Below are 16,686 nucleotides of genomic sequence, written 5' to 3'. Positions count from 1 at the left end.
GGTCTAGAAGCAAAATGGTGATCACACAATTGTGATACGGATGGACTACACCACCGATAAGACAGCCACAGCCGGTGACTGAGAAAAATAAGTGAATTCTCAGCATTTAGTGGTTATCACTCACCTGGGCAGTCATATGTAGCAATCTCCTCTTTACACCGCTCATCACCTCTCACATATGTCTCTGTAGCATTAATATGGGTCAGATCTTCACCCTGAAACAAATATTGTAAAAGTCACAAATGGATGAGACACATCTGTGGTCAGCTCCAGTTCCAATACTGCCATCACAACCGTTCTCAATACACAAGTATAAAACATAATACTGGTGGATAAAACAAGACTGAGCACAAGACCTTCACATTCATCTACACATCATACTGGAGATCTCATTACACCTTCTCTCCATCTACCTGATGATCCTGAGGAATATTGGGATCTTCTTGTTTAAAGTCCTGTGGAAGAAGAGGATGGGGACATCTCTCTGGTGTTGTCCTCTTACTCGATAGATCTGGAGGAAACACATACGGGGACTGAATTAATTCTTTACATACAGATAATTATAGGCCATGTGTATTTAGTCCTGTCCATTACCTGGTGATGTGAGGGGCTGGGGAACCTCCATCATGATGTCCTTGTACAGATCTTTGTGTCCTTCTAAATACTCCCACTCCTCCATGGAGAAATAGATGGCGACATCCTGACACTTTATAGGAACCTGGCACAAACAATGATACCGTCATCCCCCAATCCCTCCATCGCATTACTGTATAATGTCCCAGCATTCCCAGCAGTGTCACCTCTCCAGTCAGCAGCTCAATCATCTTGCAGGTAACTTCTAGGATCTTCTGGTCATTGATGTCCTGATGTAACAGGGGGTGAGGTGGAGGCCCCGTGATTGGGCTCAGGGGTTTCCTCCATGCCTCAGACACAGGGTCCTGACAGCGCTCACTAGAGGTCTTCTTCACTACTGTGTAATCCTGGTTATGGAGAAACACAATAATAAATCTCACTACAGACATTTCCAGAGTCCTCACCTCTCCAGTTATGTCCATCTGTTATTCCCATAGATAATCATGTAATGTGACGTCATCAGAATCTCTCACCTCTCCAGTAAGCCGGAAGAGGATCTCTAGGGTGAGGTGTAATATTCTCTCTCCCATCTTGTCTCTTCTCATATCCATCCTTGATGGGTAAATCAGGAAGATTCTCTTATCTATTATTGCAGAAACCTGTATGAGAAGATGAGCCAATGTAACATGACAAATATCCTTTGTAATAATACAATTACTGGAGAAAATAGGGGAAACATATGAGGAGAGTTATTATTTTACAGTACTTAGCTTTTTCTTTACAATATAATTGACATCATAGGTAGACCACAACTATGAGAGTCAAAATTAGAAAACAAATCCAGAAAATCACCCTGTCTGATTTGGCGAGATTTATTTAGCAAATTATGGTGGAAAATAAGTATTTGGTCACCTAAAAACATGCAAGATTTCTGGCTCTCACAGACCTGTAACTTCTTCATTAACCCCTTCCTGACAGTCGCCGTACTAGTACTGCTCTGCGAGAACTGCGTTCCACCAAACTGCAGTACTAGTACGGCGCTGCTATTTCTGGTCATCGCGCTGCATTGCGCGGTGACCGGGTGAGGATGGCTGCTGTTTCTAACGTGGGGCTGTTTCTAACGTCACGTGGGGCTGATCCGTCCCCCTCCCGCGTCGGCGATCGCTGTGATTAGATGGTGAACTCTCACCAGCCAATCACAGCAAAAATTTGACAAAGTTGTAGAAAAAAAAAAGCATGTGACAGGCTGTGATTGGTGCTCTGTGACGTAGCCCCAATCACAGCCATCACAGTAGGTGGGGTGATCCCAACGTCACCTCACCTGATTAACCCCTATGGCGCTGATTGGCTGAACAATAGCTTCTAGCCAATCAGCACCAAAGGGGTTAATTTAAAATAGCGAAAAAACAGTGGTAAATCACCTGCGCTGGTTCGGGTGCCTCTACTTGCACTAGGAGCTGTGCATGAGGGCAATAACTGGCATATAGGAGGCTAGCAACAGATGGAATAGTGCACTTACTGAATGCTGAGAAGATGGTGTGAGCGTAGATCCTCCTGGAGCTGAATGCCTAGCTCCGTGCTGCGAGATCGTGGGATTAAGGTAGCGCCTAGGTCCGCGCGAGCCTGGTCAGCTGGGTGGACGCTGGAGCTAGGAGAAAACCGCCAACTTCTAGCGTGCCCCGGCCGGAAGCGACCCTGAAGCGATGGCGGAGTGTGGAGGGGGCATGGCGAATATCGTGATGTCACAGCTAATGGGGGGGCGCGTGTGAGGATTATCCAATCCAACGCGTTTCGAAGGATGCGATCCATCTTCGTTAGGGCTGAAGTTCCCCTTGGAGCCCTCCCCTTATATAGCGACTACCCGCCCACCCCCTACAGAAAAAACTAAGTGGCATCCCTGATTGATGCAGCGTAATTAGTGCACAAAATGGGGAGGAGGTCTTTATTAAAGCCTTAAAGGGAATTCACCTAAGTGCCTGATTAGTGATGCATATAGCATACTTGGTGGATAGCAAGGAGACCTGGATAAAAGGCGCATGGAATTATGTGGGAAAGAAGATTGAAGGACATAAATAAAAGAAATTGTGTCATTAAATGGACTCTGGGATGATTGTAATGTTATAATGCCCTGGACCTTGGGTTTGATTAAATGGCAAAAAAAGGGGGAGGGGGGAAATAACATGAAATCTACATTGATAAAAACAGTGACGGCTTTATTAATAGAGTAAATAAAAACGTGAAGATGTAAAAGGAACTACATTATAATCTAAAGAAGCTGGTTACTAAAACCTAGTCTGCTAGAACAATAATAGAAATGAATAAATAAAAAATATATAAAAAATCTTGCACATTTTAATAAAGAACAGGTTATGCAATAAATGTGCCAAGATGGGGTTGTTCCCAGGATCACAACTGGGTCCTCAACCCAAACACCCCTAATACAGGGATGGTTGAGCATGAGTAATTAAAAATACAGATTAGAAAGCGTATAGCTCAATTTCGTAATTGAGTCCTCTGGGGGCCAGGCTTTCTAGCATGTAAATCCATTTAGATTCAACCCTAGACATCGCTTTAAGGAAATCTCCGCCCCTAGGGTTTTGCTGGACTATTTGGATTCCACAAAAACGGATCCCTCCACAGGATTTATTGTGTTTTTCTAGAAAGTGGCGGCATAGAGGGTGACCTTTGAAACCTTTTTGAATGTTGTGTAGGTGCTCCTTCATTCTAACCTTCAGAGGTCTTTTGGTGCGGCCCACATATATATATATATAGTGTAGGCCACTGGGAGCATCAATACATCTTTAAGGAAGTCTTATTACATCCAGGATTAAAACTCTGGCGTTGTTTCATCGACAACATCCTGTTTATTTGGGAGGGGACCGCAACAGAAATCAACTCCTTCATTTCGGACCTAAATAATAATCAGTTTGGCCTAGAATTTACCCTCACCACCAGCAATTCCCAGGTTAATTTCCTGGACCTCACTATTTATGTGGAAAACAGCAAACTAAAAACAAAGTGTTTTCGCAAACCAGTAGATTCAAACAGTTTTATACATCTAACAAGCTGTCACCTCCCAATCTGGCTTACGAACATCCCCAGAGGACAATTGTTATGATAGGCAATTCAGGAACACAATGTACATAGCGATCAGAGCACACACAATGATCTGACAACCCAAAATAACAGAACGAGCTCTGAGACGTGGGAACTCTGTAGACCGCAATTCCTGATCCTCTCCAAACACAACTAGAGGCAGCTGTGGATTGCGCCTAACGCTCCCTATGCAACTCGGCACAGCCTGAGAAACTAACTAGCCTGAAGATAGAAAAATAAGCCTACTTTGCCTCAGAGAAATACCCCAAAGGAAAAGGCAGCCCCCCACATATAATGACTGTGAGTAAGATGAAAAGACAAACGTAGGGATGAAATAGATTCAGCAAAGTGAGGCCCGATATTCTAGACAGAACGAGGATAGGAAAGATAACTTTGCGGTCTACACAAAACCCTAAAGAAAACCACGCAAAGGGGGCAAAAAGACCCTCCGTACCGAACTAACGGCACGGAGGTACACCCTTTGCGTCCCAGAGCTTCCAGCAAAACAAATAGACAAGCTGGACAGAAAAAATAGCAACAAATAGCAAAGAAGCACTTAGCTATGCAGAGCAGCAGGCCACAGGAATGATCCAGAGAAACACAAGTCCAACACTGGAACATTGACAGGAAGCATGAATCAAAGCATTAGGTGGAGTTAAGTAGAGAAGCAGCTAACGACCTCACCAGATCACCTGAGGGAGGAAACTCAGAAGCTGCAGTACCACTTTCCTCCACAAACGGAAGCTCCCAGAGAGAATCAGCCGAAGTACCACTTGTGACCACAGGAGTGAACTCTGCCACAGAATTCACAACAGTACCCCAACCTTGAGGAGGGGTCACCGAACCCTCACCAGAGCCCCCAGGCCGACCAGGATGAGCCACATGAAAGGCACGAACAAGATCGGGAGCATGGACATCAGAGGCAAAAACCCAGGAATTATCTTCCTGAGCATAACCCTTCCATTTAATCGGATACTGGAGTTTCCGTCTCGAAACACGAGAATCCAAAATCTTCTCCACAATATACTCCAATTCCCCCTCCACCAAAACCGGGGCAGGAGGATCAACAGATGGAACCATAGGTGCCACGTATCTCCGCAACAATGACCTATGGAATACGTTATGTATGGAAAAAGAATCTGGGAGGGTCAGACGAAAAGACACAGGATTAAGAACCTCAGAAATCCTATACGGACCAATAAAACGAGGTTTAAACTTAGGAGAGGAAACCTTCATAGGAATATGACGAGAAGATAACCAAACCAGATCCCCAACACGAAGTCGGGGACCCACACGGCGTCTGCGATTAGCGAAAAGTTGAGCCTTCTCCTGGGATAAGGTCAAATTGTCCACCACCTGAGTCCAAATCTGCTGCAACCTGTCCACCACAGTATCCACACCAGGACAGTCCGAAGACTCAACCTGTCCTGAAGAGAAACGAGGATGGAACCCAGAATTGCAGAAAAACGGTGAAACCAGGGTAGCCGAGCTGGCCCGATTATTAAGGGCGAACTCAGCCAAAGGCAAAAAGGACACCCAGTCATCCTGATCAGCAGAAACAAAGCATCTCAGATATGTTTCCAAGGTCTGATTGGTTCGTTCGGTCTGGCCATTAGTCTGAGGATGGAAAGCCGAGGAAAAAGACAAGTCAATGCCCATCCTACCACAAAAGGCCCGCCAAAACCTCGAAACAAACTGGGAACCTCTGTCAGAAACAATATTCTCCGGAATGCCATGCAAATGAACCACATGCTGGAAGAACAAAGGCACCAAATCAGAGGAGGAAGGCAATTTAGACAAGGGTACCAGATGGACCATCTTAGAAAAGCGATCACAGACCACCCAAATGACTGACATCTTTTGAGAAACGGGAAGGTCAGAAATAAAATCCATAGAGATATGTGTCCAAGGCCTCTTCGGGACCGGCAAGGGCAAAAGCAACCCACTGGCACGAGAACAGCAGGGCTTAGCCCGAGCACAAATCCCACAGGACTGCACAAAAGTACGCACATCCCGCGACAGAGACGGCCACCAAAAGGATCTAGCCACTAACTCTCTGGTACCAAAGATTCCAGGATGACCAGCCAACACCGAACAATGAAGTTCAGAGATAACTCTATTCGTCCACCTATCAGGGACAAACAGTTTCTCCGCTGGGCAACGATCAGGTTTATTAGCCTGAAATTTTTGCAGCACCCGCCGCAAATCAGGGGAGATGGCAGACACAATTACTCCTTCCTTGAGGATACCCGCCGGCTCAGATAAACCCGGAGAGTCGGGCACAAAACTCCTAGACAGAGCATCCGCCTTCACATTTTTAGAGCCCGGAAGGTACGAAATCACAAAGTCAAAACGGGCAAAAAACAACGACCAACGAGCTTGTCTAGGATTCAAGCGCTTGGCAGACTCGAGATAAGTCAAGTTCTTATGATCAGTCAATACCACCACGCGATGCTTAGCTCCTTCAAGCCAATGACGCCACTCCTCGAATGCCCACTTCATGGCCAGCAACTCTCGGTTGCCCACATCATAATTTCGCTCAGCAGGCGAAAACTTCCTGGAAAAGAAAGCGCATGGTTTCATCACTGAGCAATCAGAACCTCTCTTCGACAAAACAGCCCCTGCTCCAATCTCAGAAGCATCAACCTCGACCTGGAACGGAAGAGAAACATCTGGTTGACACAACACAGGGGCAGAAGAAAAACGACGCTTCAACTCTTGAAAAGCTTCCACAGCAGCAGAAGACCAATTGACCAAATCAGCACCCTTCTTGGTCAAATCGGTCAATGGTTTAGCAAAACTAGAGAAATTGCAGATGAAGCAACGATAAAAATTAGCAAAGCCCAGGAACTTTTGCAGACTTTTCAGAGATGTCGGCTCAGCCAATCATGGATGGCCTGGACCTTAACAGGATCCATCTCGATAGTAGAAGGGGAAAAGATGAACCCCAAAAATGAAACCTTCTGCACACCAAAGAGACACTTTGATCCCTTCACAAACAAAGAATTAGCACGCAGGACCTGAAAAACCGTTCTGACCTGCTTCACATGAGACTCCCAATCATCCGAGAAGATCAAAATGTCATCCAAGTACACAATCAGGAATTTATCCAGGTACTCTCGGAAGATGTCATGCATAAAGGACTGAAACACTGATGGAGCATTGGCAAGTCCGAACGGCATCACTAGATACTCAAAATGACCCTCGGGCGTATTAAATGCAGTTTTCCATTCATCACCTTGCTTAATTCGCACCAGATTATACGCACCACGAAGATCTATCTTTGTGAACCAACTAGCCCCCTTAATCCGAGCAAACAGGTCAGATAACAATGGCAAGGGGTACTGAAATTTAACCGTGATCTTATTAAGAAGGCGGTAATCTATACAAGGTCTCAGCGAACCATCCTTCTTGGCTACAAAAAAGAACCCTGCTCCTAATGGCGATGATGACGGGCGAATATGCCCCTTCTCCAGGGGTTCCTTCACATAACTGCGCATAGCGGTGTGCTCAGGTACGGATAAATTAAACAATCGACCTTTTGGGAATTTACTACCAGGAATCAAATTGATAGCACAATCACAATCCCTATGCGGAGGTAGGGTATCGGACTTGGGCTCATCAAATACATCCCGGTAATCAGACAAGAACTCTGGGACCTCAGAAGGGGTGGATGATGAAATTGACAGAAATGGAACATCACCATGTACCCCCTGACAACCCCAGCTGGACACCGACATGGATTTCCAATCTAATACTGGATTATGGATTTGTAGCCATGGCAACCCCAACACGACCACATCATGCAGATTATGCAACACCAGAAAGCGAATATCCTCCTGATGTGCAGGAGCCATGCACATGGTCAGCTGGGTCCAGTACTGAGGCTTATTCTTGGCCAAAGGTGTAGCATCAATTCCTCTTAATGGAATAGGACACTGCAAGGGCTCCAAGAAAAACCCACAACGCTTAGCATAATCCAAGTCCATCAAATTCAGGGCAGCGCCCGAATCCACAAACGCCATGACAGAATATGATGACAAAGAGCATATCAAGGTAACGGACAGAAGAAATTTTGACTGTACAGTACCAATGGTGGCAAACCTAGCGAACCGCTTAGAGCGCTTAGGACAATCAGAGATGGCATGAGTGGAATCACCACAGTAGAAACACAGACCATTCAGACGTCTGTGTTCATGCCGTTCAACTCTGGACAAAGTCCTATCGCATTGCATAGGCTCAGGTTTATTCTCAGGTAATACCGCCAAATGGTGCACAGCTTTACGCTCACGCAAGCGTCGACCGATCTGAATGGCCAAAGACATAGATTCATTCAGACCATCAGGCATAGGAAATCCCACCATGACATCTTTAAGGGCTTCAGAGAGACCCTTTCTGAAAATCGCTGCAAGCGCAGCTTCATTCCATTGAGTGAGTACAGACCACTTTCTAAATTTCTGACAGTATACCTCTATCTCATCCTGACCCTGACACAAAGCCAGCAAATTTTTCTCTGCCTGATCCACTGAATTAGGCTCATCGTACAGCAATCCGAGCGCCAGGAAAAACGCATCAATATTACCCAATGCAGGATCTCCCGGCGCAAGGGAAAATGCCCAGTCTTGAGGGTCACCACGCAAAAAAGAAATAATAATTCTCACTTGTTGAGCTGGGTCACCAGAGGAGTGAGGTTTCAAGGCCAAAAACAGCTTGCAATTATTTTTGAAATTCATAAACTTGACTCTATCACCAAAAAACAAATCAGGAATAGGAATTTTTGGTTCTAACATAGGCTTCTGAACCACCAAGTCTTGAATCTTTTGTACATTTATAACGAGATTATCCATTGAAGAGCACAGACCCTGAATATCCATGTCCACACCTGTGTCCTGAACCACCCAAATGTCTAGGGGAAAAAAAAGACAAAAGACAGTGCAAAGGAAAAAAAATGGTCTCAGAACTTCTTTTTTCCCTCTATTAAGAAACATTAGTACTTTGGGCTTCCTGTACTGTTATGATAGGCAATTCAGGAACACAATGTACATAGCGATCAGAGCACACACAATGATCTGACAACAACCCAAAATAACAGAACGAGCTCTGAGACGTGGGAACTCTGTAGACCGCAATTCCTGATCCTCTCCAAACACAACTAGAGGCAGCTGTGGATTGCGACTAACGCTCCCTATGCAACTCGGCACAGCCTGAGAAACTAACTAGCCTGAAGATAGAAAAATAAGCCTACCTTGCCTCAGAGAAATACCCCAAAGGAAAAGGCAGCCCCCCACATATAATGACTGTGAGTAAGATGAAAAGACAAACGTAGGGATGAAATAGATTCAGCAAAGTGAGGCCCTATATTGTAGACAGAACGAGGATAGGAAAGATAACTTTGCGGTCTACACAAAACCCTAAAGAAAACCACTCAAAGGGGGCAAAAAGACCCTCCGTACCGAACTAACGGCACGGAGGTACACCCTTTGCGTCCCAGAGCTTCCAGCAAAACAAATAGACAAGCTGGACAGAAAAAATAGCAACAAATAGCAAAGAAGCACTTAGCTATGCAGAGCAGCAGGCCACAGGAATGATCCAGAGAAACACAAGTCCAACACTGGAACATTGACAGGAAGCATGAATCAAAGCATTAGGTGGAGTTAAGTAGAGAAGCAGCTAACGACCTCACCAGATCACCTGAGGGAGGAAACTCAGAAGCTGCAGTACCACTTTCCTCCACAAACGGAAGCTCCCAGAGAGAATCAGCTGAAGTACCACTTGTGACCACAGGAGTGAACTCTGCCACAGAATTCACAACAGACAATACACCCGTATTAGGAGAAATTGTACAAACTTGGAGGATTATAATGAGGAGTCCACATATATCACCAAACAATTTGAAGCCAAAGGTTACAAAACACAAACCCTCGATGTGGCTCGACAGTCAGTGGGTCATATACCAAGAGAGAATCTTGTTCATAAAACCAAAATGATTAATAATCCTCAAGACATCCAAACACAAATAAAAGATTTACCCATTGTCACACAATTCCATTCAGGGTACAAGAAATTCATGAATATAGTCAAGAAACATTGGCCCGTCCTACAATGCGACAAGAATATTGGAGATTTATTACCCAACAACCCCAGATTTGTGTATACCAAGGCACCAAATTTGGGCCTTCTTCTAGCACCAACAACCAAACCAGTCCTCTCTAGAACAGGGGCACCCTCAAAACCATCAGCCCCCCAAAAGTGGGGTTTTAGGCCATGTGGCAGATGTTCGTGCTGTAAACGTACATCTCTTGGGAGGGTGGTCCAAACAACATTTACAGACTCAAGTGGCACTAAGCAATTTCAGATTAACAACACCATAACCTGTGAAACCACAGGGGTAATCTACATACTGCAGTGTCCTTGCAACAAAATATATGTGGGCCGCACCAAAAGACCTCTGAAGGTTAGAATGAAGGAGCACCTACACAACATTCAAAAAGGTTTCAAAGGTCACCCTCTATCCCGCCACTTTCTAGAAAAACACAATAAATCCTGTGGAGGGATCTGTTTTTGTGGAATCCAAATAGTCCAGCAAAACCCTAGGGGCGGAGATTTCCTTAAAGCGATGTCTAGGGTTGAATCTAAATGGATTTACATGCTAGAAAGCCTGGCCCCCAGAGGACTCAATTACGAAATTGAGCTATACGCTTTCTAATCTGTATTTTTAATTACTCATGCTCAACCATCCCTGTATTAGGGGTGTTTGGGTTGAGGACCCAGTTGTGATCCTGGGAACAACCCCTTCTTGGCACATTTATTACATAACCGGTTCTTTATTAAAATGTGCAAGATTTTTTATATATTTTTTATTTATTAATTTCTATTATTGTTCTAGCAGACTAGGTTTTAGTAACCAGCTTTTTTAGATTATAATGTAGTTCCTTTTACATCTTCACATTTTTATTTACTCTATTAATAAAGCCGTCACTGTTTTTATCAATGTAGATTTCATGTTATTTCCCCCCTCCCCCTTTTTTTTGTCATTTAATCAAGCCTAAGGTCCAGGGCATTATAACATTACAATCATCCCAGAGTCCATTTAATGACACAATTTCTTTTATTTATGTCCTTCAATCTTCTTTCCCACATAATTCCATGCACCTTTTATCCAGGTCTCCTTGCTATCCACCAAGTATGCTATATGCATCACTAATCAGGCACCTAGGTGAATTCCCATTAAGGCTTTAATAAAGACCTCCTCCCCATTTTGTGCACTAATTACGCTGCATCAATCAGGGATGCCAGGTAGTTTTTTCTGTAGGGGGTGGGCGGGTAGTCGCTATATAAGGGGAGGGCTCCAAGGGGAACTCCAACCCTGACGAAGAAGGATAGCATCCTTCGAAACGCGTTGGTTTGGATAATCCTCAGACGCGCCCGCCCATTAGCTGTGACGTCACGATATTCGCCATGCCCCCTCCACACTCCGCCATCGCTTCAGCGCCGTTTCCGGCCGGGGCACGCTAGAAGTTGGCGGTTTTCTCCTAGCTCCAGCGTCCACCCAGCTGACCAGGCTCGCGCGGACCTAGGCGCTACCTTAATCCCACGATCTCGCAGCACAGAGCTAGGCATTCAGCTCCAGGAGGATCTACGCTCACACCATCTTCTCAGCATTCAGTAAGTGCGCTATTCCATCTGTTGCTTGCTAGCCTCCTATATGCCAGTTATTGCCCTCATGCACAGCTCCTAGTGCAAGTAGAGGCACCCGAACCAGCGCAGGTGATTTACCACTGTTTTTTCGCTCTTGTTACCCAACTCACAGAGTGATACACAGACCGTTTCATCACCAGCAGCTACTATTGTTTTCTTTTTTTCCCCTCCCTTACTCTCCACTCTCCGAGCACCAGTGTATTATATATATTTTTTTCATATTAATTTAAAATAGCAATTACTGCCCTGCACGCCATCTTTACCTCAGATTTGGTGTGCAGAGCGGTGGTCTAAGCCCCTCCGGTTACCTTGAGATAGAGAATCCATTGGTGGCCAGTGTGATCAACCCAGCGACCTCCTGCCTCCTGCTTCAGCGTCCTGCTCCAGCTTCCTGCTCTGTGCTGTGATCTGCCTGCTGTGTGACTCCTGTGATCACAGCAGCAGCACCTCCCCCACCCATTTCCCATCCTCCAATCCCTGTTCCAGCCTAAGCGAAGTCCGATTTTTTTTTTTAGAAAAAAATAATAATCGTAGTTAGTACAGTGTAGTTTCAGACGCAGCAAAGTACCATAGCCAGCGTCACTGTCTGACGTCCCCATTTCCCATCCCCCCTCCCTGTTCCAGAACCCCCCCTCCTCCTCCCTCCAATTGATATTTTAGCGCTTTTTTGGGGTCTTTTTTTCCCTGTGTGCGGCGTCCCACGCAGAGCATTCATGCTCTTCCTGTGTCCGCAGCGCTTTGATCTGTGTCGTTGCTGATCAGAGACTGCGCCACGGGAATTTTTCTTTTTTTAGCTAGTTAGTGTAGCGGACTTCACAGTCTAAGTGACGTCCGATTTTTTTTTTTAGAAAAAAAAAATAATTGTAGTTAATATAGTGTAGTTTTAGACATAGCAAAGTAGCGCAGCCGGCGTCAGTGTTTGGTGACGACCCCCCGTCCAATTGAATTTTTAGCGCACTTTTTTTGCGCTTTTTTTGTGTGAGCGGCGTCCCACGCAGAGCATTCGTGCTCTTCCTGTGTCCACAGCGCTTTGATCAGTATCGCTGCTGATCAGAAACTGCGCCATGGGAATTTTTCTTTTTTAGCTAGTTAGTGTAGCGGACTTCGCAGTCTAAGTGACGTCCAAGTTTTTTAGAAAAAAATAATAGTAGTAGGTAGTACAGCATAGTTTTAGACATAGCAAGGTAGTGTAGCCGGCGTCACATCGTTAGTGACGACCGATCTTCTTTTAGAGAAAAAAATTGTACAGCGTAGTTTTAGTGGTGCTGAGAAAAGGGGAAAGCAGAGCCCAATGCAGTGACAACATGCTGGTGGTCAAGTATGAGGACAAAAGGGATGTCCTTGTCCTGACCACCATACACCATGACAACAGCACCCGTGTCACTGTTCGTGGGACCACAACACAAGTCCGAAAGCCAGATTACATCTTGGATTACAAACGGTACATGGAGGGTGTGGATCTTTTAGATCAGTTCCTCCAACCATACAGTGCCATGCGAAAAGCCAAAGTATGGTACAAAAAATTGGCCGTGCACTTTGTACAGATGGCACTGTACAATGCTTTTGTGCTGTTCCGATCTGCAGCCAATACGGGGACCTTCCTTCAGTTTCAGGAGGTAGTCATCAAGGCCCTAATGTTTGGCACTTGGGGAGGTGAGGGCCCCAGTACTTCTGAATCTGATAGTGCCTGTATTGTCCCAGGTCAACATTTCCCAGCACAGGTTCCCCAAGCAGCGAGGACAGGCCGATCACAAAATCGGTGCAGAGTATGTTCCAAGAGGGGAATCCGAAAGGACACAATTTACCATTGTGAAACCTGCCCGGAGACACATGGCCTTTGCATTAAGGATTGTTTCAAAGCGTACCACATGTCCACAAATTAATAAAATTAGTTTATACCCTTTTGACACAACACATCTATAATCTGATGCAGAGGTCCCCAACTCCAGTCCTCAAGGCCCACCAACATGTCTTGTTTTCAGGATTTCCTTAGTCTTGCCCAGGTAATAATTGCATCACCTGTGCAATGCAAAGGAAATCCTGAAAACATGACCTGTTGGTGGGCCTTGAGGACTGGAGTTGGGGACCTCTGATCTGATGTACCGAGCACATCTTACACATACTGCCACATTCATACACTAAAACCAAAAGAATTATAGTTATTACTATAAAATTATGCCTCTAGATAAATTCCTTCTGAGGTGTAGTTTCCAAAATGGGGTCAATTGTAGAGGATTTCAACTGTTAAGGCACATCAGAGGCTTTGCAAACACAACATGATGCCCGCAGACCATTCCATCAAAGTCTGCAATCCAAAATGGCACTCCTTCCATTCTGAGCCCTGCCGTGTGCACAAACAGTGGTTTTCCCCCACATATGGGGTATCGGCGTACTCAGGAGAAAATGTGCAACAACTTTAGTGGTCTATTTTCTCCAGTTACCTTTGTGAAAATAAAAAAATTGGGGCTGAAAGATCATTTTTGTGGAAAAAAATGTGATTTTTTTTATTTTCTTGACTCAACGTTATAATTTTCTATGAGGCACTTGGAGGTTTACGGTGCTCACCACATATCTACACACATTCCTTGGGAGGTCTAGTTTCCAAAATGGGGTCACTTTTGGGAGATTTCCACTGTTTAGGCACATCAGGGACTCTGCAAATGCAACATGACGCCCGCAGACCATTCCATCAAAGTCTGCAATCCAAAACGGCACTCTTTCCATTCTGAGCCCTGCCGTGCGCCCAGTGGTTTTCCCCCACATATGGGGTATCGGCGTAATCAGGACAAATTGCTCAACAATTTTAGTGGACCATTTTCTCCTTTTACACTTGTGAAAATAAAAAAATTGTTGCTAAAAGATCATTTTTGTGGAAAAAATTAGATTTTTTTTCACGGTTCTACATTATAAACTTCTGTGAAGCACCTAGGGGTTCAAAGTGCTCACCACATAGCTACATAAGTTCAATAAAGGGTCTAGTTTCCAAAATGGGGTCACTTGTGGGGGTTTTCCAATGTTTAGGCATATCAGGGGCTCTTCAAACGCAACATGGCGTCAGCTCTCAATTCCAGCCAATTTTGCGTTCAAAAAGTTAAAAGGCGCTCCTTCCCTTCTGAGCCCTGCTGTGCGCCCAAACAGTGGTGTTCCCCCACATATGGGGTATCTGCGTACTCAGGAGAAATTGCTCAACAACTTTAGTGGATCATTTTCTCCTTTTACCATTGTGAAAATAAACAAATTGTTGCCGAATGATCATTTTTGTGAATAAAAAGCTAAATGTTCATTTCTCCTTTCACATTGCTTCAGCTCCTGTGAAGCACCTGAAGGGTTAATAAACTTCTTGAATGTGGTTTTGAGTACCTTGAGGGGTACAGTTTTTGGAATGGTGTCACTTTTGGGTATTTTCTGTCATATAGAGCCCTCAAAGTGACTTCAAGTGTGAGGTGGTGTTAGGGCTAGCGGAACGCACCGAGTAAATAGAGATGTTTATTGATATTGGTGCGTTCGCAGCCCGGGGTCCACCGTGCAGGAGAACCTGCGGAGCTATATGGCGGTATAGACTAACTCAGTTAATTCACTGAGTAGCCGTGAAAGAGAAGCACTGTGCCCTGTTGGACTCCACAGAGGCACAGGCTAACTGCCCAAACAGAGAGCAGTCAGTGGTCACACAAATACACAAAACTCCTCGCCGGAGGAGCCAGCATTCTAGGGGCTTATTTCAGCCGGGTCCCTGAATACACTCAGACTCAATCTCCTCGCCGGAGGAGCCAGCATTCTAGGGGCTTATTTCAGCCGGGTCCCTGAACACACGTACATGTGACCACACTGGCGCAAAGCACATAAGTTTAGACAATACTAGCGCATGGCCGTGCAGTCATGCGCAGTTTATATAGTTGCAGCACAGGAAGCTGCTACTGAAGTTTTTGCCCTTTCAGGACCTTCCAGAAGGACCAATGGAAAGTGCTGCAGTGCCTGAGCATGTTTTGCCCTTTCAGGACCTTCCAGAAGGACCAATGGAATGTACTGCAGCACCTGAGCATGTGACCGAACATGTGGCCCTCGACCTCCAATGGGAGACCCTGCCCTGGGCATGCTCAGTGTGAGTAAACAAGGACTTAGTCCCAGAGAGGCTCGCTCGCTCACCGCAGATCAGTGCAGGGTACCATAGGAAAGCCAGAAAAGGCAGTAGTGACCCTATGCACCGAATCAGCCCCAGCGAGACGCTGGGAGCGACGTCTCCGCTGAGCAGAGCCCACTGCGGCCGATACCGAATGGGAGACCGCAGCAGACACGGATCGAGATTCCCCCTGTGCAGCAGAGGAAACTCGACTCCTAACAGGTGGTCCCTAGAAAAAATGGTTTTGCTAATTTTATTGAAAAAATGAAAAAATCGCAGGTCAACTTTTAACCCTTATAACTTCCTGACAAAAAAATATTTTGGTTCCAAAATTGTTCTGATATATAGTACATATGTGTGAAATGTTATTTATGAACTATTTTTTGTAATATATCTCTCTGATTTAAAGGCATAAAAATTAAAAGTTCAAAAATTGCTAAATTTTCAAAATTTTTGCCAAATTTCTGTTTTTTTTCACAAATAACCATAAGTCATATTGAAGAAATTTTACCACTATCATAAAGTACAATATGTCACGAGAAAACAGTCTAAGAATCACTAAGATCCGTTGAAGCGTTTCAGAGTTATGACCTCATAAAGTGACAGTGGTCAGAATTGAAAAAAATGGCGTGGTCAGGAAGTTGAAAACAGGCTTTGGGGTGAAGGGGTTAAGAGGCTCCTCTGTCCTCCACTCATTACTTATAGTAATGGCAGCTGTTTGAACCTGTTATCAGTATAAAAGACACCTGTCCACAACCGCAAACAGTCTGACTCCAATCTCCACTATGGTGAAGACCAAAGAGCTGTTGAAGGACACCAGGAACAAAATTGTAGCCCTGCACCAGGCTGGGAAGACTGAATCTGCAATAGCCAACCAGCTTGGTGTGATGAAATCAACAGTGGGAGCAATAATTAGAAAATGGAAGACATACAAGACCACTGATAATCTCCCTCCCAAATTTACTGATTTATGTTCATGGTCATGTATGGATAAAATATCATTAATCTGGGTGCAATTATAATTGTTTATTGTATATTTACCCCGTACCATCCCGCATAGTTTTTCCACTTTAATTTTGTCTTCCCCTGTATTTATATTCCATCATGTATTATCCGATTTTTTTCTTTCAATAAATAATGGTTTACTATATTCTTTAGTTGTGTATCATTTATAGGTGTTATTTTCCAGTGGATACACAAGA

At 44.8% G+C, this 16,686-nt stretch overlaps 1 protein-coding gene across 1 annotated transcript in view; it reads right to left on the bottom strand.

Annotated features, from left to right (window-relative positions):
• The window catches only part of LOC138651789 (oocyte zinc finger protein XlCOF22-like), a 32,457-nt gene that overhangs the window by 14,995 nt on the left and 776 nt on the right, over window positions 1–16,686 (bottom strand). The window contains exons 2-6 of the mRNA XM_069742292.1: window positions 1,107–1,232; window positions 801–980; window positions 595–718; window positions 414–511; window positions 125–215 (exon numbers count right to left, since the gene is read on the bottom strand). Of these exons, the coding sequence (XP_069598393.1) occupies window positions 125–215; window positions 414–511; window positions 595–718; window positions 801–980; window positions 1,107–1,232 (619 nt within the window). The remainder of the gene's footprint in view (window positions 1–124; window positions 216–413; window positions 512–594; window positions 719–800; window positions 981–1,106; window positions 1,233–16,686) is intronic.

Source organism: Ranitomeya imitator, chromosome 10 (assembly GCF_032444005.1).
Source record: "Ranitomeya imitator isolate aRanImi1 chromosome 10, aRanImi1.pri, whole genome shotgun sequence".
NCBI classification, from domain to species: domain Eukaryota; kingdom Metazoa; phylum Chordata; class Amphibia; order Anura; family Dendrobatidae; genus Ranitomeya; species Ranitomeya imitator.
This window is presented reverse-complemented; position numbering and strand designations above follow the sequence as displayed.